This window comes from Athene cunicularia (genome assembly GCF_003259725.1).
Source record: "Athene cunicularia isolate RWA chromosome 5 unlocalized genomic scaffold, athCun1 chr5_part2, whole genome shotgun sequence".
In the NCBI taxonomy this organism is placed as follows: Eukaryota; Metazoa; Chordata; class Aves; order Strigiformes; family Strigidae; genus Athene; species Athene cunicularia.
The window spans coordinates 5,105,223-5,133,198 of NW_020799102.1; the positions used below are offsets into that span (position 1 = coordinate 5,105,223).

The 27,976-nt window shown below is 41.0% G+C and overlaps 1 protein-coding gene and 1 long non-coding RNA gene across 4 annotated transcripts in view; one reads left to right on the forward strand and one right to left on the reverse strand.

Annotated features, from left to right (window-relative positions):
• Positions 1–26,217, forward strand: part of KCNC1 (potassium voltage-gated channel subfamily C member 1) — a 109,760-nt gene extending 83,543 nt beyond the window's left edge. The window contains exons 2-4 of one of the 3 annotated variants that reach the window (XM_026850636.1): positions 6,297–7,230; positions 21,865–22,053; positions 24,048–26,217. In XM_026850636.1, the coding sequence (XP_026706437.1) occupies positions 6,297–7,230; positions 21,865–22,053; positions 24,048–24,184 (1,260 nt within the window). In that variant the 3' untranslated portion in view covers positions 24,185–26,217. The remainder of the gene's footprint in view (positions 1–6,296; positions 7,231–21,864; positions 22,054–24,047) is intronic. The other 2 variants (XM_026850637.1, XM_026850638.1) reach the window with 2 other exon arrangements.
• LOC113481201 lies at positions 10,349–21,869 on the reverse strand. The gene is made up of 3 exons (XR_003398622.1): positions 19,887–21,869; positions 16,494–16,498; positions 10,349–10,360 (listed from the first exon to the last, which is right to left on the reverse strand). It is a non-coding gene; the product is annotated as an uncharacterized LOC113481201 (long non-coding RNA).
• Positions 26,218–27,976: the final 1,759 nt, after the last annotated feature.

The following is a 27,976-nucleotide window of genomic DNA, read 5'->3' on the forward strand; positions in this document are numbered from 1 at the left end:
CAAAAAAAAAAAAAAAAGGAAAAAAATCCCCAACCCCAATGTAGTAGAGCTCACTAGAGTCATAACATACTTTCCTGGAAGCCCCACAACACTAACAGCTCCAGCATTTCTCCTTCGGAGACAAAGATGGTGAGAGTGTTCCCATCTCCCATTTTGGTCTTGGCAAGCCATGGGTTCACCTATGAGAGGAGCAGCAAATCATGATGCTCACAGGCCCTGCTCATAAAAGACAACTACTGCTTAGTTCCTGTGCTTTGTTGGTTCAACAGGACCAGGAGAGTTATGATGTAATGATTTAAATGGTTTTGTCCTTAAAACCAAAACTCACCAGAATAGATCTGTAGAAAGAGAGGGTGCCACTTTTACAGGAAATTTCCCGATGCTTCAATAGATGTGGTTCAGAAAAAATATTCCTCTGCCTTTCACCCAGAGGTTCAGGACAGATAGAATTTCCTGGATTCCCCTGACAAAAGGATAGGGATTAAGAGTCACTTTTTAAATACTTCTGTAAGCAGTTGCAAAGGGAGAGGCTGGCAAATCTTCTCTGAGTGTGATCTGTTTCTTTTCCCCCATCTAGCTTACTTGAGCCAGGATTGTTAAATGTTTCTGAGCAGTATCAAAGGAGAAGAGCATCCGTCTGTGGCGTGTGGCTTCTACTAACTCACTGGGAATGTGTGATCTGGAATGAATTATGAATGGTGTGTCATGTAGACCACTATTTCCTAGAAAACAAACTCTGAAGTTACTGAAACTTGACTTGCAAAAGCCCTGCTGTTTCCACTGCCTCCACCCACTTTCCTTGCTGTCTATGGTTCAGGAGTGGTGTCCCTCTTAAAGACTCGGCCAAGGTCTCCCTTCCCAGGTCCCCACTCCAGACGTACATTGGGCTGGACACTGGGCAGACATAAATTGGCAGACAGTCCCAAGCCCCAAAGAGTTTACTATCTTAAAAAAAAAAAAAAAAAAAAAAAAAAGACAAAGGATGGTGCAATAAGGCACACGTGCTTGAAGACTAGAATGTGTCGATTGATGGTTGAGGTTGGAAAAGAGCATCAGTCATCTGACTTCTGTCCCAGTGCTTCCATCACCAGCCCCCACTGCCCATCTGCATTGAAGCCTGGCAGTTCCAGGTGCTGCAGCAATGAATTCTAGTGGGTTACTGGGCACATTTGTTTAAAACAAAGCATTAAAAAGGTTCCTTATCTCCAAGACCAGAACTATCTCAGAAGGGTTACTCAGAAGTAAGGGGCTGTTTTAAAAACTGATTCCCAGAAGTAAACAGCCACATGTATTTAATACTGTCCGGATCAATCTTCAGACCTTTTTTCTGAGTGAGCCTAGCCTCCTAATCCTCATTTATTAGAAGGTTTATTTGTGGTTATAAGGCTGTTGGACTTTTGCTTTCTTTCCATGCTGAGTGGAAAGATACTGGCTCATTATTCATGAGAGGCTAGGTCTGATTCTGTTACAGCTATGCGAAGCTGATGTGAAACTATTCTGAACTAATTGGGACTTCATATTCACACTGCACTGGCAAAAATGGCTCTGGCAGTGAGGAAGCAGGGAGAAGCAGGCCTTTGAGAGAGAAAGGGACAGAGAGAGGGAGAGATTTAATCAGAGGCAATAAAAATTATATGATGAAATTATCCACTTATGGGCATGACGTCTTTTAGACTCTTTCAAAATAGCCTTATTAAAATATATCCACTATTAACAGAAATCATCCAGGAGTGTAATTTCTTCTCTCTCCAGAATGAAGACGTTTCAATGTAACTTATATTTTAATCAAAATATCCCCTTTTAAAATCTCCTCTCTGCCTTCTCTTACAGCTTCTGTGGTTTTGGACAAACTGAGATTTTTTTCTTTGTTGGTATTAGAGCCAGAAAAAAGCAATGGCAGCAGCATCTCTAGTCAAATAGGGATCATTCACATGTGTCAAAGCAGATAAAAGAGTTTTGATAACTTCAAACACTTTACCTAGGTATTTTCTTAATTATAGAAATTTTTAGCTGCCATTCTGTAACTCAACAGCACATGACATCACTTCATAAAATCCTCACTCCTTTCTTCCAGCCCATTCAGATCCTGGGAAGAAGAGAAATTCTGATGTAAAATGTAAGGAGAAAGAAGATTAAGAACCACTAAATAATAAAAGAGCAATCCATTGGTTTGATTCGTGTTCAGGCCATTATTAGTGAAATAAACAGAGATAGCCTTATTTTCAAAGATGTTAGAACATGTACAAGTTCCATAGCCTTCACTAGACTTTTACCAGCATTGCTCATCTCTGGACTTGACAAGCTGTCATGTTAGACATGATGGCTGATCCCCGTTGGCCTCTGACGGCGGGCCGGACAGCACTCTTTTTTCGATCCCTTTGGCATGGCCTTAGAAAAACATACTGGCTGAATTTGGTGTTATTGGATTTTGCTTACAGCTTGCTAGATCTTACATCAGATAATTAACACAGAAAAATATTCAGAAGAAAAAAAAGGGTGGGTCAGTATAAATTTGGAATCACAAACATAAATCTATGCTAATGATGTATTACGTATTCATTTGAGGCAAGCTGCTGGATTTCTGTGTCCCAAGCAGCTGCAGGTGATAAACCTCAGAAATGGGTGTCAGCAAATGAACTGTCAGGCCTGATTCTCAGGCTTGTCTGCACTTCTTTGGATCAGCCAAGGGACTGGGAAACGGTAACGGGACCTTTATTAACAGGCTGTTCTCCACTGTCTTCTCCTTTCAGTCTGTGCAGACCTTCTTCTAAAACAACAAGGGTCTTTCGGTACTGAAGCATGGAATGACTAAAGAGCATTTTTTACTTCCTACATATAAAAGAGGTTTTAGGATTAGAGAATAACTCAACAGAGAAAAGAAAATTAAATTGGAGAAGAAATACTCAGATTCTTCTTTTCAATACTGTTGCTCAGACACTGTTTTATGAAATCTTGAGAGCAAACCCACACTTCCAAAGCTGCAAACCATTCAAGAAGACCATTCAAGAAGATCCCCGTCACTGGGAAAGGGCCCTGGATGTTGTTAAATACAGACAGAAGGAAGCAGACGCCTCACATTGATTTAGCAGGTGCTTCCTGCTCTGCTGAACTGGGGACTAAAGGTTCTCGGTTCCCCTCTGAAGCCAAGGGAGAGATCATGGGTGTGATGTTCTCTACTGATAACACTGCTGGCATGTACCTCTGCAGAGAACTTGAATGTCCTGTCAGAATTAATCATTTCTTCCCTTTAATACAGCAAAACATCACTTTTCAATATACTTACTGTGCAAGGTCAGCCCGAAGCTTGTCCTAAGCAGAAAAACCTCACTCAGGAGACATATTCATATATACCAAGATGAGAATTGCATTTTGAGTCAGCATAAAGAAAGGGGCCTTCTTCACAGACCCCTTAAGATGCACAATTATTTTATTCCCCTCTCTGCTTCTTATCTGCGAGTGCAACCCGACTTAACAAAGTGTCAGCATTTCCTTCTACAACTTGAATTCTCAAGGCTCTGTGACTCTACAGTAAAAATCTGCTTCAGGCTGAAACAGAGCAGACATGCTGAGGCTGCTAGCAACATTTCCCTGAGTTCTTGGTGCAAGATGCTTTTTGTTTCTCTTGTTACTCATACTCAGACAACTGCGGTATTAACCTCTACTTAATTAAGCTCCAAATGTTAACAATATCATACATAAACTGACTTGAACCATTTAAAAGACTCTTCAATTTATTTTTCAGGGAGACTTGATATACTAAAGTCAGTAACATTAAAGTAAAAGCATATAGAACCTGTATACATTTATCTAGGATCACAAAGCACATGACGAACACCAGCTGGTATTTTCTTTAACCTATTTTACAGATGGAGAAACTGTGCAGGGAGAAATTTCCATGTTTAACAACAGAATCTGATAAAAAGCTATCTGTGGCCCTACTTCTCAATTTCCCTAAACTCCAGATCTTTTATCTTCCAGACAACTATTTATATTTGACATTGATTTTAGCACATATCAGCATGTATATTAGATCATTACGTAACAATGCTATGATAGCCTGAAGCGTTTAGGGGAAGGTACTGGGGGTTTTTTAACCTGTAACAATGGCTAGGTGCTGATCTCCTTGGTAACAAAGTTGGATTTGAAAAGCAGAAGAGCCCATTTACTTCTGTATCCTTCCAGCTTATTTGCTTTTGCCGGCCACACACTGGCACAGGCTGTCCAGAGAGGCTGTGGGATCTCCAACCTCGAATATTCAGACCTGGACCAGACCAGACCTTGAGCAACCTGGTCCGACTTTGAAGTTGTACCAAACCACCTCCAGAGGGCCCTTCCAACCAAAAGGATTCTGTGATTTTATTCTCTGCCAGTTTCTCTGTATTCTATTGAATCATTCACATAAACTGTGGCAAATCCTTGGGTTTGACTTTGTTTACTAATACGGAAGGTCAAGTGTAATTCTGCACTAGGTCCACCCAGGAAAGCAAGCAGGAGGAACTTCTTCATTGCAGGAGAGTTTTGGTAACTTGAAGCATAGGTTATTTTTAACTGGTCTATTCCTTTGGCAGCAATATCTTTTAGATTATTGCACTGCATTTACTAGCAACAGAAAATTAGAAGAAACTAGTTCTTTTTAACCCCTGTATTGGCTACACTGCTGTAAAAGGGACATTGCAAACAGGACACTGAGAATATTTGAATAATATTTTAATTGCCACAGTTTCTCGTGCTCATGAAGATGGTGAAATAATATCTTATGAGATGTCTCTTTCCAAGCACAAGACAAACAGGAAGGTAACAGATGCAGGGAGTGAAATAGAGGCATTACTATTATTGTACTACTCCAACACAAATAGAGACCTCTTAGATATAGGAAACTTAACTGATATATGAATATTTAATTGATTAAAGAAAGACCAAGCAGAGGAACTGTGGTTACAAGCGTTCTGAATTTTGGCCTGACTGTATCCCTGTTATCCAAGAATACCACCAAGAGATCTCCTTTAGGCTGAGGAAAACCTGAGAAAACTGAGTGAGTTGGAGCTGTTCAGCCTGGAGAAGAGAAGGCTCTGGGGAGACCTTACTGCAGCCTTTCAGTACTTAAAGGGACTTATAAGGAAGATGGGGACAGACTTTTTAGTAGGGCCTGTTGCAATTGGACAATGGTTAATGGTTTTAAACTAAAAGAGGGTAGGTAGATTCATACTAGATCTAAAGAAGAATGTTTTTATGATGAGCGTGGTGAAACACTGGAATGTTCAAGGCAAGGTTGGACAGGGCTCTAAGCAACCTGATCTAGTTGAAGATGTCCCTGTTCATTGCAGGGGGGTTGGACTAGATCACCTGTAAAGGTCCCTTCCAGCCCAAACTGTTCTATGGTTCTATGAAAAGCAGGAACTGAAGCAGAAGAGGCAAATCCTCCTAAGCTAAACACTCATTGACTTTGGGGGGCTGCTTCACTGTAACCTGATAAACCAAATTGTAATCCAACAGCCTTACGAAAGATTCATCTAGTTCTGGTACGAGTCTTACACTGTAATGAGAATCTCTTCAAGAAAACCTTCTCTGATAAAATCCAATAGATCTGGTTCCTTTTGGATCAGCTGACAGGTGAACCTGAAACCTCTTTCTCCCACTCCCTGTCCCCCACCCCAAAAGGTCTGGAGAAGAGAACTGAGAACAGAGAATTTACTTTAGGAGAGCTCATTTTGATACATGACTATTCCTCAACCTGTCCCTAAGACTTGGCAGAAAAGTCTGATGATGCCAAGCAGGACTCTGCTCCTTACCGCAGAGCCCACCTGAGACTGCCACTAGTATTTACTAGCACCTTACCGAGATCTGAAACCCCACAACTGTCACTAAGCTGGGAGCAGGAGGCAACCACTATACCACTGACACAATACTTGCTTGACAATTGTCCTAGAAGGTGTGCTCTATCTTTAAGACCAGGAAGTAACAGAAGACCAAATTCAGAAAGTAGAATTTAAATATGTCCTTAATCTTAAACACCACAGAAAGCTCTGAGATTTAAATGCTTGCTTAAATTTACATTCACACTAAAGTACTATCTGTATAGGAATGGAAGTTCACATGTACTTACATACTGCTGTCCCTCCAAGCTTGAGTGTTAGGCTGTCTTTGCAGGTGGGCCTTGGCATCTTAAGCTCATAGGAAGAAGGTTTGGCATTATCTTAAGTTTTAATATAGCTCTTGTCTCTCCCTTGTGTTTCAAAATCAAAGCCCCTGTACTTAACCTACTGTTTAACATTTCTCTTGTATCTTTCTTTCCACAGTATGTGGCATTTGCCTCCCTCTTCTTCATTCTGGTCTCCATCACTACCTTCTGCCTCGAGACCCATGAGAGATTTAACCCCATTGTGAACAAGACAGAAACTGAATTCATCGGGAATGACACCCAGGTGCGGCACTACAGGGAAGCAGAGACTGAAGCCTTTCTCACCTACATCGAAGGTGTCTGTGTGGTCTGGTTTACATTTGAGTTCTTGATGAGAGTCACTTTCTGCCCAAACAAGGTGGAATTTATCAAAAACTCTTTGAACATCATTGACTTTGTGGCCATACTGCCTTTCTATCTAGAGGTTGGACTCAGTGGCCTGTCTTCCAAAGCTGCTAAGGATGTCCTGGGCTTCCTCCGTGTAGTCCGTTTCGTGCGAATCCTGCGAATTTTCAAGCTGACCCGCCACTTCGTTGGGTTGCGGGTCTTGGGACACACCCTCCGCGCCAGCACAAATGAATTCTTGCTGCTCATCATATTTTTGGCATTGGGCGTCTTAATCTTTGCCACGATGATCTATTATGCCGAGAGAATAGGTGCTAAACCAAATGACCCTAGTGCCAGTGAACACACACACTTTAAAAATATCCCCATCGGCTTTTGGTGGGCTGTTGTCACCATGACGACCCTGGGCTACGGAGACATGTATCCTCAGACTTGGTCAGGCATGCTGGTGGGGGCCCTCTGTGCTCTCGCTGGTGTGCTGACCATTGCCATGCCTGTCCCTGTCATTGTGAACAATTTCGGAATGTATTACTCCTTAGCTATGGCTAAGCAGAAGCTACCAAAGAAAAAAAAGAAGCATATCCCGAGGCCACCCCAGCTGGGATCCCCCAATTATTGTAAATCTGTCGTAAACTCTCCACACCACAGTACTCAGAGCGACACTTGCCCACTGGCCCAAGAAGAAATTTTAGAAATTAACAGAGCAGGTAGGAAACCTCTTAGAGGAATGTCCATCTGACCGTTAACCTCCATCCCGCGTAGTGATTTAAGATTCAGCCAGACTGCTTTCTTAGAGCAATGGGTAGCACATTTATCCATTCTAGTCCCACCATCACACAGTGAATAATATGTGTGAAGTCTAGGTTGCAGGGACAAATGGTACAGTGGAGGCTGATCAGCAAAACTAAGGATGAGAGCACGCTCTAGGAGCCCAAACTTTGGTCCTGGTTAAGGGCATACAAGTCTCAAGATATTTTGAAGAGCTGTTACATCTAGTGGAAGAATTTTGAGAGTTCTACAGCTATGTTGCTGGACTGTGTAATGCATTTCAGAGGCTCCTGAGAGCTGAATGCTTCATAGAGCAGAGTAGGAGCCAAGTACTCAGCAATTACAGAGTTTTCTGACAAAACAGGGCTGGAATTCAAAACAGCCAGATGCTTTCTCATTTGTTCCCATTTGGGACCTTTCAGCTGTTTTAAATGGCAGATATTGTACATCTCATTACAGAAACTAGGTGCCTAGTAAGTTGAAGGGACAACTATACCATCATGCATATTCATGAGACAATCCCGTCTCTTTCTGATGATTAACTGCAAAGTAGAACAACAGCTCAAATTCTTGACACTAATGCAAAATGACTCACTCTGAGACAAGACTAGATGTAAGGATGTTTATTCCATGGCATGCAAATCAATCTATTCTATAATATTCCACTAGAATTTAGCATTTAGAACTATGAAGGGTTTTGAACCACATTTTCTAAAATATACTCCTTTTGCAAGTATGGGTTGGTGAGTTACAGCTCTTTCAACCTTCTAGCAGCAAAGGCCAACTGGAAAAGGTCTGACTGGTCATTACTGGCCCGTTTGGCCTAAACAGTGATTGCCTCATAATATGGTATTATTATTTTTAATTATACTGATTCATGTTAGCAATAGGTGAAACCAGAGCAAAATTAATCATACTAATTCTGCTGGGAGGGGGGAGGGAAATGGAAAAAATACTAGTCACCATGGAATATATTATAATATCCCATGGCTAGTGGTTAATTATGGGAATATCTCAGTTTTATGAGAATCCTCATATAGCACACAAAGTTACGGGGCTCCAATTTGATTATTTAAACCCCATAATCTACCTCTACCCATGGAATATCACTATTTATTCTATGGAGTAATTTCAGAGTAGATAACCACGTTGAAAACAAAACCAACTTCATATTTGGCAGATGCTCCAGCCAAGTTGCATAGTAGACACTCTTCAGCCTATTCAGAATATCCCCGTGTTGTATTAGGTAGAACAGATTGCCATCAAGTGATTTTAACTGACATCTAGTCAAAGAGAGATGTTTTGAAAGAGCTAGCATATACCTATGATGGTCTTGTGTTATCATTTTTTTACTTTGAAGAAAATTCTGATTTGTTACTCACTGTGAGTGAGGTATTCTCTCATCATCTCATAGCCATGCATGTTGATGTCATTGTGAGAGGCACAAAGAAAGTTAGACTTTCCTTTGTGTGTGACTCCACCAATGCCAATGCTAATTTTGGAGGGGACGAGCTGGTGGGAACCTTTCTCTTCTTTTCTATTCTCTTCTCTCTTCTTTTCTTATTTCTTTTCCCTCTTGTGCAACTATGTAAAATCCATTCAGAAGGTAAATAGCTTTCATTTTTTTTTGTTAAAGGCTATTCCATTGCAACAGGCCAATCACAATTCACGTGACTGATAGACTGTCCTTTCCTATTGTATCTTTGGCGCATAAGCGTATGGTTTTATCATCCATTCCCCTCGGGTTGCAAATGCTTATCACAATGCATGTCCAAGCAGCAAACTTCCTCATAAGTAGATGTCTTTGTGGCATCACATATCAAGAGGGAAAGAGGGCACAAAAATATTGCGTGTCTCCTACTGTGAGCAACATGCCAACTACCCAATTGTAATGTGCAAGAGATGCAAGACTCTTGAGTACTTTAGCAGTCAGCCGCAGTGACTTTCTTAGAAATCCCTTCTTTATAAAGTTCCTTCCATTACCTACCGTGGTCCTCTCTGGGAACTAGAGGACTAAGAACTCTACGAGTTCAGTGCAATTCCACACTGGTATCCTGAGAATACGTGTAATTTTGGTTCAATGTGGAACTGTTTTGCCACCATCAGTGCTCTAAAATCAGCTGTTACCACAATATCCATGAAGTATTGATAGTAACAGCAACTTATCTATTTCTGCAATAATTAAGAGAGACTATTTTTATATACGTATACAAGCATATATATTTTAAGAAGTAACAAAGCACACTTATACTTCAGCTAACAAGATGGACTCGGTAACACTGTTGCTGGAGTTTGTTGCTGATAATTATTATGCACCACTAGTAGCAAAAAATATTGCCTGCATCTCTTAGCTTCCTAACAGGGAAAGATCTCTATGTGTGCAAGAGAAAAGTAGTAAGATCAGCACCGAACTGTTAAAACAAGATCTGCACTGCCTTGGATGTTGAGGTTCACTTATGTAATATGAAGCATTCGTAGGCACTGACTTGTTCCTGAAACTATAACCTGCATGTTATATGAAAACAGAGACTTGCAAGCAGTGGATGTGTCCCATACTGTAAAATATTTGGATTGCTTAATAGCACCTAACTGTAGATAACCAACTAGTTAACATTGTACTAGGAACACAGAACGGGTGCCTAACGTTTCTAAAATAATGCCTGAGTTGTCCAAGATATTTCTTGTGATTTTCAACTGTAAAGCTTCAGTGTGACAGTGTCTAGGTGATAAAAGGTCATATGATGTATATCTAATACATTATTCAAAAAAAAAGCCTGTTTAGCTGCTCAGGTGTATAGGACATCACATGAAATTATTAATTCCATATATTATGTGTGGCGAAATGATTAAACACTTCACAAAACAGCAATGAGTATGAAATAGTTCCACATACGAGTGTCTCTCCCTAGCCCTCTCATGCACCGAGCCAGCAGTTCCCAGCAGTTCTCGGTCCATACACCAGGGCCAAGGGGGCTCTGCGGAGAGCCCAGTGCCTCCTCTCGGGCTAAGGAGCACTTTCCTGGCACGGACATGCAAACAGCAGACCTTTGCCCACAGGCTGCACAGCTGCTGCCAATGAGGCTATGGTCATTTGCAGGCAAAGCAAAGATGGTTTGGATTTAAATTCTGGTAGGTTTGAATTAAATTTTTTAATTGTCCCCAACACTCTCAGCAGCTCAGTCCTGGGCTAATCTACACCTGGCAGGAGGGTATCTTTAAATAACAGTGCTTGATTTTAATTTGATATAAAGAATGTCAGGCTTTGATTCTACCATGTCTCCCCTTTCTGCAGCAACCCCTCCTGCTCTCCATCCTGCCTGATCCCATCAGTGGGTGGCTGGGAAAGCAGCAAAGGGGAGGGAAGGCACTTCAGAGTAGAGGGTGGCAGAGCTACTGCTGCAGGCAGGCCTTCACCAGCAGCATTAAGAAAGTAGATATTGCCTCTAGACAAAAAATCTTCTTCAAGGCAGTTTCTGATGCCTGTAAATTCTCAAGATATCACTTTATAGTGCCTGGAGGATCTGGGCCTGATAAAAGGAGCAGATCTCACCCGACCAATTTGACTAAAACTCCTTGACCTGGGGACATCTCAAATTATAGAGGACCAAGTGTCCCCTCACTTAAAATATGCACACCAAGTTCTAATATCACCTGTCAAACTGTTAACTTTGTTATGTTGCAGTGTTGTTTGCAGGCCCCATTCAAGATCAGGGCTTCATTTTGTCATTGTTGTATATGTGACAACCACTGTATTACAATCAAATACCCGACAGGGTACGTAGACAGCAAAAAGAAAATGGAAGTAATCTCCAGTATTTTCATTTGACACATGGCTTAATTTAATTGAGCGAGACCACTTGAAAGGTCTGTGGCAAAGCCACTAGTTGAACATAACATAAGCATCAGTCAACCACAGTCTGCTGTGCTGCAGCACTTTTTATCTAAAGGTTTCTGAGTATTCCAGTCAGTATCGTAACAGAAGCGAAACAGAAGAAAAGCAAAGCAAAATTTGTGTCAAACAGAAGCAAAACAGAAAAAGCCAGTGTCAACCACTTAAACTCAGCTGGTTTCTGTCCCATACCACACGCTGTCCTACAGGTATAAATAATTAAATAAATCTCAGTACACATAGTGAAATACTTTAAGGTACAAGTTTGTAAGAAAACCTCAAAACATGGAAAACAAACCTGGAAAGCTCTTAGTTTTGTTTTTAAAGTATTACTCAGCTCTTCCGTGAGCTGTGTGCTTACCTGAAGGATAGGTTGATTGCAGGGTTAAAGTTGCCATAGGTTGAAGTGGTGAATGTCATTTTCCAACACTGTAAAAGAAATTTAGAATATGAAGGGAATTGATAACTTCATTCAATGCCTGCAGTACTGTCTGGTGCCCCAGAGCAATGGTCTTCAGAATGCAGCCATAATACATAAGCACAGGTGATGGGTTATTTTGGGTTTGTTCAGAGATCTACCCCAACCTTTTATTGTTTTTGTATATATGTTTACAACACCAGCACACACAGTGTTTATATGGACTTTAATATGGCCAAAAAAAAAATAATTTCTCACATCTCTGATCCCCTCTGCATGCTGCTTTACTTAAGCTGTACTCCAAGGATATCCTATCTTCATACAAATGTGTTGTTCAGCCTTTTCCACAGTGTTCTGATAGCAAAATTCTCTACTCATTGCATAGCTGCAAAATATGGAAGAAATATTACTAGAGTTCAGGTGCCTAAGAGGAGAGGGAAAACATCTGTCATTACTAATACAGCCTTTAGCTTCAGAAAAACTTCTGTGGTTGTTTTACTTACCTACCCAAAAAACAATTTTCTGTAACCCACTCCTTGACTATCCCCATGTCTGAATAACTGAAGTTATCCAAGTCTACCACTGACAGAGGGGAACTACAGAGTTACAGTGGCTCCAGTGTACTCCATGGTCAGATGAACTGGAGCAAACTGTGACATTAGGAACGTAATATTTCAGTGCAATTTCCTGAGAGAGAGCTGATCTCCTTTTAGAGAAGTAATGTGGAATTACCCATTTCAGCTTTATCACTCATGCTTTCTGAAGGAACTGCTCTTTTCTCAGGACTTCATTTTTCATCCCTTCTGTCACCATAACCTAAATAACCTGTATTCCTTGTGCAACACACAGGTTCTAACGTCAGAAGTGTGCTGAACACTGTAATTCTAGTGCCAGTGCTCAGTGGGAGCTGGGGACTCTTGGCAGTTCTTGTCACAGGCCCATTATGCTGCCTAACATTACACTGTAGTTTGTGAACTTCAGCGGCTTTTATGGATAGCAAAGCATTGTTAACGCCATAGGTATGTAGTCACTGCGGTGGTCCTTCAATCCATGGGGAAGAAAGTTCTCTGATCAAATGCCTCTGAACATTAAAAAAATCTCATCTAATTTTAGTGTCATAAAACCTTTGACCCTCTCTGTAAGGTGGATAGTAGACAGCAATGTAACTGCAAAGGTCTGTTTCAGCTCAAAAAACTTTGATGTTTAAATGTGTTGGACATAAAAACCACCAAAAAAGGCAGTGGAAAAGGTAATAGGGGGATGATTTTTTGTTCCTCCCTATACTTAGCCTTCCTAGCCTTTGAAAGTCCAAAATCCATCACTCCAAAATAGCAAATGAGGTAATGATTGCATCTTAATGTCACTGCAGATCCAGAGGGCTGGAGCACCTCCTGTATGAGGACAGGCTGAGAGAGCTGGGGGTGTTCAGCGGGAGAGGAGAAGGCTCCAGGGAGAGTGAAAGGGGGCTACAGGAAAGCTGGGGAGGGACTCTTTATCAGGGAGCATAGGGCTAAGATGAGGGGTGATGGTTTTAAACTGAAAGAGGGTAGATTTGGTTTAGATAGAAGGAAGAATTTCTTCCCTGTGAGGGTGGTGAGGCCCTGGCACAGGTTGCCCAGAGCAGCTGTGGCTGCCCCCTCCCTGGAAGGGTTCAAGGCCAGGTTGGACGGGGCTGTGGGCAACCTGGGCTGGTGGAAGGTGTCCCTGCCCAGGGCAGAGGGGGTGGAACCAGATGAGCTTTAAGGTCCCTTCCAACCCAAACCATTCTGTGATTCTGTGAAGATCGAGTCCTCTGGATCTAATGTAGAAATTGTAACAGTTCAAAATAAAAGGAACAACACTCAATTCTTATCATCTAACCTAAGATACATTTCCCTGAGGTCCTTCTTATACTGGAACAAGAGTCAGGCAGTCTCAGAGAATAATTCACTTATTTATAATCTGAATTGCCTTCTAGAGGTGGCTTTCTCCATAAGTGATCTCAGGTGACTGCAGCTCTAACTTAAGATCCTCAGTTAAGTGCCTACAGTTAGGTAGAAGCGATGCGGATCTATTCCTTGCCCCCTGGCCCTTGGGGCATTTCTGCAATCTCACAGCTGTGGATCACATGGAAAGCAGAATTTATAACTAATATAATGTAACACTTTGTTGTACAATTATTCATCTGTTATTTCCTGTAGAGATACAACTGGTGGGTGTCACGTGTACTATGGTGCTTGTTTACTTTAGAATTTGAATAAAAAATAACATCCTCTATACCAAGTCATTTGAAAACAAAAAGGAAGAGCTATGAATTCAAGCACAGCGCTTTTGGTTTCCCGCTTCGCTGGCACTATGTGAGACATTTTAAAAAAAAATGTTTTTTTTAATCTCACCACACAGCTCCCTGTAGTCTGGCCACAGCTAGGGATAAGCGTGTGTAGGGGCAGAACTTCACTAGGCTGAAAAACAATTGCAGAACTAAATAATAAATCTTAGGACTTTTCATGTCTTAATAACTTAATGAGCACAGGTACTTTTAGTGATGAGAAAACACAGATACTAGCACTCCAGCCAAATAAGGCCAACCCGTGCCAACCCTCCAGCACAAGGCAGATGTAAACATGGTAAATCCTCTTTCTCAAGCACATGCCTGCTACTGCAGCTCCCCTGCCATGCCATGCAGAATGCATTCCTGGGATATGGAAGAGGTATTCTGGGCATCTCTCCCTTCTGCTGGACAGTATGGCTGGTGTTTGCAGGACAGGTACAACAAAAGGCACCCCTGTGCAAGAAGTACATCTCTGCTGGCAGGAGGACTAGATAGATGGGATGACTTACCCATTGCTACAAAAGGCCAGGGACAAAAGGGTCTGGGCGTGAGGTCCCAGTTCTGTGCCCAGTCCACTTGCTTATATCCCTCTTACTCTGTACTTGATGGAAATTTTCTCCAAGCCTTTTGGTTACTTGCTTGTCTGTTTATAAGCTCAAAGCTGAAATAACAAGCAATCTACCATTCCTGCTGTCATTGTTCTTTGTATTCATCCATGCTCCATGTCTCAACACCTTTCATACTGTAGAGATCATCATACTGTATTCCTCAGTCAGAGCGGTAATACAAGACTGTAGCATGACTCACCTGACTGCATTTTCCTGCAACCTCTACCTGACCTGTCCACGACTGTGGTCTGTGCTCTGCAGAATAGGTGTTAGTGAGACTCTCAGAAGTCCAGGATGGGTACAAGTGATAAAACTAGGAAGGATCTTCCAGAGCTCTTTGCAATGCAGCACTTGGAGGAGCAACAGTTCCCAGCACTGCATTAAGCACATATCCACTAACACCTGTAATAGCAGGACGCACTGGGTCTACTTAACTAGAGCTCCAGTATTTCCTTTAGCAGTACCAATAGGTAGGCAGCCAACATACTGTCACCTCACTTCAAGAAGTAGTACCTCTCAAAGGTGATATTCTCTGGGAGTGACGTTACGATGTTGGCCAGTTAGTACTGGGAGAGGTGGTCACCACCATCACTGGAGTGCCTTTACTGGGGGACACGACTTCTTGGAGGGACCCAGGTCAACACAGTGGTGAGTAAATTTTGAAGAGGTAGGTTGGGTCGGAAGGATTCTGCGTATTCATGTAGCATACTAAATTCTGCTCTCGTGCCAGTGTAAAGTCCATCAGTGTGATATCTACTCAGAAGAGCTTCATAGCAACTTTCAAAATATGCAGTAATATAAAAATCAGAAAACTTTAATAAAGATATCTAGAACTAATAAAGATTTTTCTTTTAATGGCCTTAGAATATTGGGGTAACTAAAACTGAGTTGTTATGTAGGAATCTTAATTCTTTTACATGTTCTTCACATTTTCTCTCTCTTTTTCTCTTTCTCTCTTTCGCTCTGTTTGTTAACATTTACTTGTTATTACTGTACGTTGCTTGCAACTTGTGTATGTTACAGACTGTCACATTTTATTCTGTGAAGTTTTTCTCCAATTCCCATCAACCTGAGCTCCATGTTGGGCAGCCGAGGAGATTACAATACAGTTCTTTAATGCAAAAGAACAAGGAATGTCACAGACTATAGGTAACTTCACTGAGATTGTGACACAAAACCTGATGCAAGGTATTAATGCAAAGAGTAAGTACTTGGTATGACAATAGAACTACTTAGTTAAATTACCTTCTTTTTTTTCAGATAGTCTGCATGGGAAAAATTAATTTTCATTACTCTCCAGCAGAAAAAATTCCCAAACCTACCAATTTAGGATTTTTTTATGTTGCCATTTTGAAAACCAGTGATGCCCATGCTGACACATCATTACTCATTTTCAGAGGTTTAAACCCATATTTTCTATGCTGTTCTTCTCTATGCTATACTTCCTTCCATACTCTCCAAGTCATAATTTAATCATTCCATCATCCTTTGTCTGTGGTTTAATATATCTTCTCCATAACTCTTTTTCTAATTTGTTATAGTTATATCCCTTTCACTCTAAGGACCTGATTTAACAACAACAACAAAAATGAGCCCCTACCCATGCGATCCATGTTTCTTAATCCTGCATGAGGCTCTGGAGCCCACAAAAATTGATTTCTGTCGCTGAAGATGGTCTGGCACAGAAGCATAATTGTTATTTTGCTGAATCGGGTCCTGAGCAAAGTATTTTATTTACAGTCTCCTCCAATGACCCCCAAACACCACTTTGAAAGAATGATAAAAAATAGCCAATAGACATTTCTAATAATTTTCTAGAGGGACAGCATCAAGTTTATTGCTACTAATCTTATTCTTAATTGTCAGTAAATTCTATGTTAACTCAGAAATCGCTATAGCCTTGTGCTAACTCAAGAAAAGCATGTTTTTCTCAGTGTGCAGTTCCTTTACTTCCTGATCCACTATTATGCTCTGACCCTCCCTTAATCAGTGCAGAAGCACAGCACAGTTTAGATGGAGTCCAGTATTAAAAAATAAGGAGATTTATACTGATGCAGTTAATGAGTGGCCAACAAATGTTAATGGGTCAGTAAACACTATCCAGACAACTAAACCAGAAACAATTGCTAACAGGAGTGAAATTTGAATTAAAGAGGCTCGAGAGAGTAGGAAATTGAACTGTAAATATTTTCTTTCCATGCAACATCTCAGAGAGAAATTTAGGGATATAAAGTCAATGGGTATTTTCAGATGCTGAGCAGCTCTTAATCCCTCCACAAATCAGAGTAAATGTCTTTGAATATTTGGATTCATACTCTTAACTTCATCATAATATTTGCTTAGCACAACAAGTATCTGGCAAAAGCAATGCTGCAAAAATAGGATGCAAAAAGGAATGTAAAATCTTTGCATTTTCGCTAGAATAAGGACAGCGGGGAAATTCTGTCCTCCAGCAGCAACTACAGCAGCCTCACAGCTGCTCTACTTCCCACTTCCAGATAATAGGCTTATAGCTAAGGAAAGCTAAAGCACAGCAGTTCTCCACCCTCACCTTGGCCATGCCACCTCTGTTCCTGTACCCTTCTGTCACTAGTCCAAAAGCCAGGGAAAACCACCACACCAAGAGTTTCCTGTTGCCAGCACAGTATGACACAACTAATGTTTGCCACACTAACAGCCCTTTTATATCACCAGAAAAGTGTGAGAGGACTGGACAATAGAAGAGTAACTCACTCAGTGGACTACATACCATCACTTTCTTCAGGGATCCAGCTGGATTAGAAGTCTCTACTGAGATAGACCTCATGGAGATCCTTCTTCATAAGAGACTTCAGACAGCTACTGTGCATGTTAGGGTTAGCAACAGGGGTTTAAAATGAGCAAATGAAAATGACCCTCATACTCTGAATGAGAACCAAAGGACGCTCTCAGTTGATCAGGAGTGGGACTCTCCACAGACTGTAATAATGGCAGTCCCAGGTTTGGGATCAGGGCTGTAAGAGCACAGCACAGATCTAGACAAGCTGTAGATTCAGTTCTACGTGTGCATGGGGTGGTGGTATGGAATGTTACTTTAGCCAGACAAGGTCTCCCCAGTAGAAGGATCTTCATCTTTCTCAGTTCTTCTGAGAAACTTCTTTTCTCAGTTCCAGCCCTGATTTGTACTCAGTTGCTCCTACCTCCTTCCTGCTTGTCAACCCCCTCCCCTGTAGCAGGGCTGCAGAACCCGGGGGTCCCCTGAGCCTTTGTGGAACGACAAATGGCTATTCAGGGAAGCCGTAGGTACTCAAGCTGGGTCCTTGTCTCTTAATCTTTAAACAAGGGTAGCCAGAAGACAGTCTGTGTTCTTCTGGAAGAGATTGTCAGTGACCTAATGTGACCAAAAGAAACAGCACTGTGTCTCTTAATTGCTGCATGATCTAGGGATGAGAAGATCCCATTTTCTTTAGCACAAAGAATCTGGCACAGTTCATGTAGCCGTAGACACATGGAAGACAAAGGGGGGGGTGTCGGGTAGCTACAGTCCTAAGAGGAAACAGGGCCATCCCTGTCCCACACACAATTTCTGGAGACATCTAAGGTACAAAGGGTAAACCAGGAACTTGTACCTCGGCAGCTGTTGGAGAACGGCAGTTTGCTTATGGGAAGAGGACTGGGATGACTTTGCCAGTGTAGGAACCAGTTCTGTACAAGTGCCACATTTCCAAGCATAGATTGAGGTCAGTGAATATACCATACAATTATGTCCACTGATACTTTGAACCTAAGATGTAGTTCAAAGAGGTGGAGACTCAGTGTCAGGCTCTAGCTTATTATCAAAACCAGCAACACTGGTAGGTAAAGTCACTATGACAGTGTGAAACCACTTGTTGTAACAAAAGAGATGAGCCATGCAGCAAGTACATGGGCAGTCTCTACTGTGCTTCTCCACAATGCAAAATCCAGCAGTAATCCTAAAGGGGTTTTTTTGGAATCTCTCCCCCCGATTTGAAATTAGCTATTTGCTCAGAAACACCCAAGGCATTTTAACAGTACCTTTCTGCAAATGGAGATAGATAGGGAAAAAAAAAAAAAAAAAAAAGAGGAAACCCCACAAATGAGTAGTTGTGAAACAAACTACTCACCTGGGAGATGTGCTGAATACTTTCTTTAGTCTCTCAGCTAAATCTCTGCAGGAGAATGTTTAAAGCTGGTGCAGTTAACTAGGTATTCACAGATAGGACAATTACAGAGATAAGGTGCCAAGCTGAGAGTCAGAAGATTTTTGTCGTAGATAACCTGTTATGATAACATTGACTTTTCTTCATGAAACAGAACCTACAGAACAACAAAAAATGCTGTACAAGCAATTCAGATTCTGCTAGCAGGGATGGAAAGACTCCTGTGAATTTGGTAGGCTAGAGTCAAGTCTTAGAAGTTTTGAGCACCTTTTAAGTAGTAGTCATCATTGGTATAACTAGACTGGTAGTCACCAGCCAGTAATGGTTTCAGTAGTTTTGCTTTCTCTGGAGTTCTCTCAAGGAGGGAAAAAACCAAACATGCAAATTAAAACTTGAGAAATCAACCTAAAACCCCCACTATTTCATTCCATCTTTAGACCTCATTCCTGAATTCAGCATGTAGATCTGCTAATGAAAACAATGGGAACTTCTAACTGTAGGCTGATGACATCAGTGATGTTTTTTTATTCCCGTAACAAATTTATCACACGTTAAATATCATGTGATTGTCAAGTCCTACACTCAGAGAATTAGGTACTGCAGACAGTGGTTTGGAACACAACTACTCGACAGTTATTTATATACACTAGCAATAGATGCAGCCTTCTGTGCTGGTGATTTCTTTGCTTCCTAAATGTTTAGCAAAATTGTCATTGTGGATTAGCATTGCCATCCAGAATGTAATCCCTAATGCATTGCCCATGCATGGAATATTCAAGGGACGTTAGTAGGACAAAATCACATCAGTGATTTGTCCACATCTCCAGCTACTCTGTTCTCTTCCTATTGAATAGAACGATTTTCAACAACAAGTACACAGAAAAATTCATCAGTGCTAAGGGATCCTGAGGGGGCTGCAAGAGCAAGTTCCAGCTCAAGTGGCTAGGGATGTATAATGCATTTTAAGAAATTAATTCCAAGGTCAATTTTCTTGTCATTCAAGCACAAGAGCCTGCAACCTGCTTCCAAAAGGATCAATGGCTGGTACCAGTGAGCAGCCTGACCCACAACCAATCTGCTCAGAGGTGTTTTGAGCTCCAGAAAAATGGACCAGTGCCCCCTCCACCACTAAGAGCTTAGTTTGGGAACCCAGGCTCAGGTGTAGCAAGGGGAGTCTCAAGAGATTTCAATGTAGAGCTCTTCTGACACAGCTGCCTCCCTCACATCAGGCTTAGAGCCACCAGCTTGCAGCAGTTGAGGCTTATGAAGAAGCCCGGTTCTTTGCTCATCCCCATGAGGACAGCATCTCTCCCCAAACACAGCTAAGTGATTTTCAAATCAACAGCTCAGTACCTGCAATATCACGGTTACTATGGCAGCCGTGCCAGGTTTTTGTGCAAAGAGAGGTATTAAACAGCACCGAGTATTATGAACAGAAAGGAACTGCAACTCAGTGCAACCTTAAAACTTCAGAATCCTATTGAAATTAGCATCTACAAGTATTAAAATGCACCTATAGCTTTTACATTTTTTAAAATGTATTGAAAGGCCTCGTTATTTCATTGCTCACAAAACAAAATATTACTACTTCCCCAGTTCAGGAAATAATGGGCTAGTTCTGCAAGGAGAAGAAAGGAGGCAGAGGTGAGATCTGCAGAAAATACTGTTTACATTGTGACAAACCAGTGACATCTAAATAAAAGTAAAGGCATGGAATGCAATTAATGGGGCACAGATAGAATCATAGCGTGTGTCATATACATCTGTGTGTGTGTGTGTGTGTGCGCGTGTGTGTACAATGCAACAACTATAACTTGGAAAGGCTTTTGCCTGCTACCCATCAATGTTGTCCATCTGAAACCAGAGGATCAGAATCGTATCTCCAAACCCCACCTAATGTATTTTTTCTTTTGGGCTCGTTTTATGACTTAGCTTCACAACCACTGAAAAATAAATGACAGTATCATGTAGCGTTCAGAACAAGCTAGTATGCGAATCTGGAAGAGGCACTGAAATTAAGTGTATCCGTTGAGTTTGTCTTTCCTTAAAGACCTGCAGGACCACCCATTGCCTTACAGCGTCTAAGTAATAAGCATTGTGCAACCGAGGTGTAGGATGCCGCCAATACCACTCAGTTAACGTATCTCAGCATTTGTGAAACTTCAGAAAGCACATTTTGACTGTTTTTTCCTCCCTTCAACTAAAATACTCATATTGAGCTGTGCCATATTTCGAGTATATTCTCAATACACTAATTTGCACTTTAAAACCCTAAAATAAATCCTACACTAAATAGCACTTTATTTTGTTTTATAAATGTCAAACAAGTCACACAGAGAAAACATGCTATGCTCAGTCTATCCTCATGGGAATGTGTGGAGCAAAATGGGGAAATCTGGCAATCTATTTCCATTATTTACAGCCGAGAGTAAATTTTGCTCTATCTATTTTCCAAATTCATGGCCTGCTGTAGTGTTTTCTAAATGTAGTGTCCTGTGCTGGCATTGCAAATACTGTATGTGTTTCTGAGGAAAACATCAGAAAATGGATTGGTTTTTTTTTTTTTAAATCCACATTCTGCTGTCGTATTTCCATATGTAACGTACTCTGTGTGTCTAAAACTTGTACAGCCATTCTGCATGACTGATACCGGAATCGCTATCAAATAATTTGGGTAAATTTTGGTGTGTGGGGGGGAAAGAGCAGGAATTTTCCCCTCAGTAATATTGCACACAGGTATAAATCAGCACAAACAGAATATACTCAAATACTAGAACACAACTCACAGTCCACTGCCTCTCCAAAGCTCTGAGCGACAGTAGGCTTCATGACAAACAGGTCATTCATGCACCATCTGATGTCATGCAAAAACATAATCCGATTTCTAACCGCAGTCTTCTGCTCGCAGGACTAGGAACCAATGCACGCCCGTTTCTGAAACCGCCCCTCTATGCGGAAGTACAGGTGGCTGCTGTTACACCTAACGTGATCACGTTTTCTTTCTCCTCCCACTTAACAGACTTTATTTTATTTTGGTGCAGTGCACACGAACGCAGTGTCTAGGACAGATGTGCTACCTTTTATAGTGTCGCTATAGAACTCTTTAGCTGTGAACCCTTAATTTGCAGCTGGAATTCTAATAAACAGTGCATAGTGTTTCAATAGCCTTCTGCTTATATGTTTGAAGATTCGAAACTGAATGGTGAGGTGGCCAAGGCGGCGCTGGCAAACGAAGACTGTCCCCACATAGACCAGGCTATTACGCCTGATGAGGGCCTGCCCTTTACCCGCTCTGGCACTCGGGAGAGATATGGACCCTGCTTCCTCTTATCAACCGGGGAATATCCCTGCCCGCCTGATGGAGGAATAAGAAAGGGTATGTAGCTGGGGTCCTGTAACCATGTAGTTAGCAACCGTTTTAAATAAATAAGAGAAAGTCAGCTGTAGCTGTAGCACGCAATAGTGCGCTTGCTGTAGAGATGCACGTTTGGGCTGGAAACCACCACCTGATGTCTGCATTTGGAGTTTCTAACCTATTTCTTTCAGAAAGAAAAGCCTGAGGAGCTGTAACTACCCCATGCAGCTATGCTAGGCAGTTGAGTCTTCCACCCCAGCTGGTGCAGTAAGCTTTAGTGGAGGATGCTCTACAATGTCCTTAAATTAGCCCATCCTCCAAGGAGAGGCCAATTAACATTTCGTAGCAATGAAGGTTTGCCACTTGGAAAGCTCACAGATCTTACCAAACTCTGAGGAGCACAGACTTGGAGGTGGCAGACAGAAAAGATAAAACACAAAAGCAAAACATCTTCAAGAAATATGAAATGATTATTTGGCTACCCTGACAGAGCACTAAAACAAATTATTTGGATATTCATAGCTGTTTAGTTCAACAGAGAAAGAGAAGCATACAAGAACATCTGTTAGCACAGGTGTCTTACAATTGGAAAATAATCCATCTAAAATCACTTTCATAAATAAATCATTACTAGTTAGTTTCTCAGACTTCTGACAGCTACAGATCTCTCAGAAGTAACTGCATTTTAGTTTGCTAATGGTCAGAATAGTCTATTTAGCAACAGAAGTAAAGTCAAATAAAAAAAACTTCCCTTCTTCAGATAGACTGTTTTGTTTGAATAATATAACATGAGGAAACCATACAAACCAAAATTACAGTTACGTATATATGCATCAAAGTTGATAAGGAATGCGAAAATTGGAAATCTCTCTCTTCAGATCAGTGTTTATCACTGGTGTACTGTATATAGTATATCATATAGTCAATATTTTAAAACTGCAAAGATTGTATGATGTAACCATACACTGAGTATGGAGTATAGAATTCCCATGTGCCATTGTATGATGGGCAATAGCTATAGTAAATGCCAGTTATAGATAGTGTATGTATTTATAAGTTTAAAGCTTATCATCAACAAAGATATAGTTGGACGACAAGACTTTCATATGAAAGCATATCCTCTAAAATTTACCTTTGTAGCAAAGCGTTTTACTTGATTCTGTATTGGATAAGCATTGCCACATTCATTCAGCCTGGGCGAGGTCAGGTGGTTCCAGTGGATCAGGGGAACACTCCAAATGGCACATCCTTTGGGATGAGGAATGTATGGTTTTCACGATGCACTGCAACCGCCTCTCGTTACTGAATGAAACAGAGGCTGGTTGGCTAAAGAGTAATATACGTCAGCATATTGTTGGCCTGTTTGAAACACGTTGAGAGCATCTTAATTGTTGTTCCAACAGAATTTCATCCATAGTTTGTGCAACTCTCTGTACACTTGCTGAGCTGTTTACATGCATGTTTGAAAAAGAAGGGGGGAGGGCGGGAGGGAGGGAAACAGAATGCATGCAATTTTGGGTTTGGTTTTGGTTTTGTTTTTTTTTTTTTTAATGCTGAGAACGAAGGAGTAGTATCTCTATAGCAACACAATAAATTTTATGGATTTTGCTGCCTTTTCCCCCTCCCGCCCCCAAAGATACCAGAAACCTTAATTTTGCCTGAGGTCAAAATGCATGAAGTGAAAGGGAGAGGTATGCATGAATGTATGACGGAGACATAGAAAACCCCTCCCACTGACACTTCTTTTTTTCAGAGTACAATCATGTTGCTGCCTGTAGGATCAATAACATAGCCTGACCATCCTTGAGAAATGATGATTTTTTTATATACATATATATATATATTTTAAACTTGATCTGTACTTCAATGGCCTTCTGAGTCACGTTGCAAGCGATACTACTCTCGGCATGTCCATGCATGCAGATGCTATTGAACTGGCTACAATGTTGACCTCATTCTTAGTCCATTCTGTCATTGATCCAATGCTGTACTTTGCATTTTTCTTTTAAATGAAGGTTACGAAATGTCACGGAGCCTTAACAGCATAGCTGGCATAAGTGGAAAAGCGATAGGATTATCCTCAGTGTCTGCGCCCTACAGCTCTCCTAGTCCAGTGAGACGTTCTTGGTCTCCCATCCCATCTATATTGTAGCATGGATCAGTAGCAGAGAATGGTCTAAAAAGCTTTATTTTCAATTAGCCTATGCTATGTTGCATATAATCCAGGTGACTAAGTCTGAAGATGCAATGTCTCACAGTAGCACCTGCTGGGAACGGTGTTACTACTGATGCTAGGTGACAACACTCCTAAATAGCACTCAGATGACAATAGGCAGGCATTTACATAGTACTGGTGGGCCATACACGCTGCATGGTATCAGTACATAGGATGAAGGGTAGATGCACCAGATAGTTTCCTTCCTGGTGCATCCTGCTAGTATATGCTTATTTTGGCTAATGGTGGATCTACTGGCTCTGTATGAAATGGGTTAGGCATTTAGTCGATGCTGAAACATGCCAACGATGGAAGATTTTGCTTTTCTCAGGATATTTTTGAGCCATAGGAACCCTGCAGGAGTTTGAGCAAACAAGCACAGTAGGATGAAACTTTGCATGGGCGCCTATTTTATGCTGAAAGCAATACTCAGACACACTGTAGAGAGGTCTCAGTCTGGCTGACTGCATGGGAAAAAAATCCTGTTGAAGAAGAATATGGCTGCCTCTGCATGTAGCTATTTCACTTTTTCCTCCTTCCTTTAACACTAAGATGCCGAGCTTGATGTGAAAAGCGCAGGGAAGAAGCTCAAGTACTGATTGTATTCTTTACATGCAGATCTTTGCAAAGAAAGTCCAGTCATTGCTAAATATATGCCAACAGAGGCAGTCAGAGTGACCTGACAAGGCAAGATGGAGATGAACATTGATGGCTAATAAACATCTGTGTGGAACTGTGCAGGCATAGAAGACCTTCTCATTTGGACAAAGTTAACTCGCTCCATGCAGGTTTTATGGATGATTCTTCGTGGTTCTGGAGTTGTACTAGAGATGCAGGCTTTTTCTACGGCCAAAATGTAACAAAACTGTAGAAGATCTTTTTTTTTTTTTCTTTTTTTTTTTTAATCTATTTTTTTGTTCCATAGCATGAATTGCATGAAGACAAAAATTTAAAAAAACGAAAACAAAACAAAAACACAAAACAAAAACCGAAGAAACACTGCAAATGTATGATTAAGGAGAAAAAAAAAGCAAAGTTATATATTTTCTTTCAAAGCTCTTTACTTTTACATACATTGTTGTAGCCAAAATGTAAAACATTATAAAACTGTACATTTCTTTGCTATGGATCGCTTCTTTTTGTATACAAGATACAGAGTAATGGTTTTAAAAAGTGCAATCAGGCAGTCATCGGTCATATTGACCACGCCTTCACAGTTCATCACACCGACATGGAAATCAAGAACTTTAAATCCAACTAGAAGTGTATAAAAATAAGAAAACTTTTTTCCTGTCTGTTTTTGTTGGCATGCTTGTGACACATGGGACCTTCCTTCGGACCTGACAGTAACAGCTGGTCTAGATTTAATTTTCCAGCTCTGGTTATGTTGTATTTTATTGATGTATAGATCCAACGTAAAGACCCTTCATAAATTGTTCATATTAAGTAATCAGTATGAATTTTAAACAAAAGAGGTGTTATTTTAAAACTGGGACTTATAGTACAAAATCAGGAAAATACTCAAGTATAAATGGTCTCAAAGTTTAAGAAACAAGACAACAGCATTGTATGCAATTTAGTACTGAGTAAAATGCATGCACAATGTTATGCAAAACAATTCTAGCATGAAATAAATTTTGTATCATGGTTTCAGTGCCTGCTGTATAGTGTAAAGGGGAATCCTTTTCTGAAGCGATCAGGGGTTTCCAGAGACTTGCTTCTAAAATCTTGAATAAATACAGTGTTCTCAACAGAAATGTAGGAGAAAAGCTTGGTATTGCTTTGGTTCTACAATGCTAATTTTGGTTAGTAGATAATAAATGAAGCCTGCAAACACTTGATACAACTGATGTCTGAAGAATTCACACCATTAGTAATTTTATGAGGGAAGATTAAAACCCCTATAATTATCTAGGTATCTTCCTTTTTCCCTTCCCAATAATAAAAGTTTGTCTTTTTAGCTGACTAAATGAATTCAGTTTTTCTTACTTCTCTGGGCCCCGTCCTTCACTTGTTTTTCACTGAGCCACAGCAGTCTACCTGATATGAAACTACGAAAGAAATCCAAGGGTCCGAGTCGCACTTTATTAGCCACACAAAACATGGCAGCAGTAAGAACTAAGAGACATAATGAGATTAAATTTCATTTTAGATGCTACAATGACAGCTATGGACTATATGTCAACAGCATTCTAGCTGCTTGAGCATTTTTAGTAAAGTACTTCTATAAGGAAGGATACGCCTTTATCTTCATGTGAGGAACTTCAAAAGAGCTGGCAACCTTCTAGGCAAGCTATGGCATCTGAGACTGCTAATGAGAATGGAAATGTAACGGAATAGTATCCTTATGGTCTGGAGGAAGTAGAGATTAAACCCCCAAAACCAGAAGAAACACTCATGGCTCTGGTAAGTGCTAAATTACAAACGCAAAAATAACTGCAGCTGGACCTTGTCTTCACAAAACTCTGCTCCAAAAGGAAAATCAAGGAAGACCTCAAGCTGTGTTTTAGGAACAGAAGAAAGGCTGATAATCTGAATTTGTACATAATTAGAAAACTTCTTTGTAGTCCTTGATGTAGCATTATGTACTTGATTTCTACTTCAGTTGTCTACCCTTTCTCCCAAGAACTATTTTTCTCCCACTGTTTCTATGGTGTTATTCTCAGCTGATAAATGGGCATTTTCTTACCTCCAGAAGTAAGATCCAGGTTAACCCAGGATCCAAAAAGTTGCCTAATGAACTACTTTTCCTCTTATAACGTATTAAGAATCCAGAAATAGGTTTATCTGCCCTATTTTTTATTTAACACTAACTTCAAGGGCCCAGCATGAAGGCTTCTCAAATTCTCCATTACCATAAGAAATACTAACAATTCAGCCCTGTAAATCCCACGTAGGTCTTCCCCTTCCACTGTGCTTTGCATATATATGAGCCTTAGCTAACAGGTTGGGTACACATGCCCTCAGGCAACTGTCATTCTGTGCTACTTTTTACATCTACCAGTCCCATTTTCATTTAGGTACTCCTCTCAGCTTATCCTGATTTGGGGTAACCATGTCTTTCGGGTGACTTCTATAAACTCTTCAGAAACAGAACAGTGTTTCCCATCCACCATCCTTCAGGAGATGCTCTAAAGATTAAGGTCCATCTGACCCCGGAGTTTCCCTTGCACAACACTGGCAGCTCTGACAACACAAGGAAAGAGTGAGACTCCTGGAAAAATTCAGAAGCTGTTGCACCAAATCCTGACACTGAATCCTAAGAGAAATTTCCCACATCATCCCAGCTACCTTACTTTTAAGGAACTTTTGCTGGGGTATTATGATTAAACCATTAATTCCTCCAGGCCTGCCCACTCCCACCACAGGAGGTACATACCTTGATTAAAGCATTAGAACTATGCATGCAGCTGGATTCTGACCTCAGGCTTGCAACACCACCATCGGCTACTTCTGACTCACACCATCGTAAGTAAGAGCAGAAGCATGTTCTGTAGTTCAGTTATACTCTGCCCGTTTCCTGCTGGAAATGAAACATCCTGGTTTCTTCCTCTGCAAACTCAGCCTTTGACAATGCACCCCCAGCTATAGGACCCGATGCTGGTCCTTCACCTGAGCCCCCTGGCAATTAGTGGCATATTAATTGCTAACATGAACAGCAAACCTCAGCCACACCTTCTACACATAGAGCTTTTACTCTGACTGCATGAAGGTACTCGTTTTTTCTGG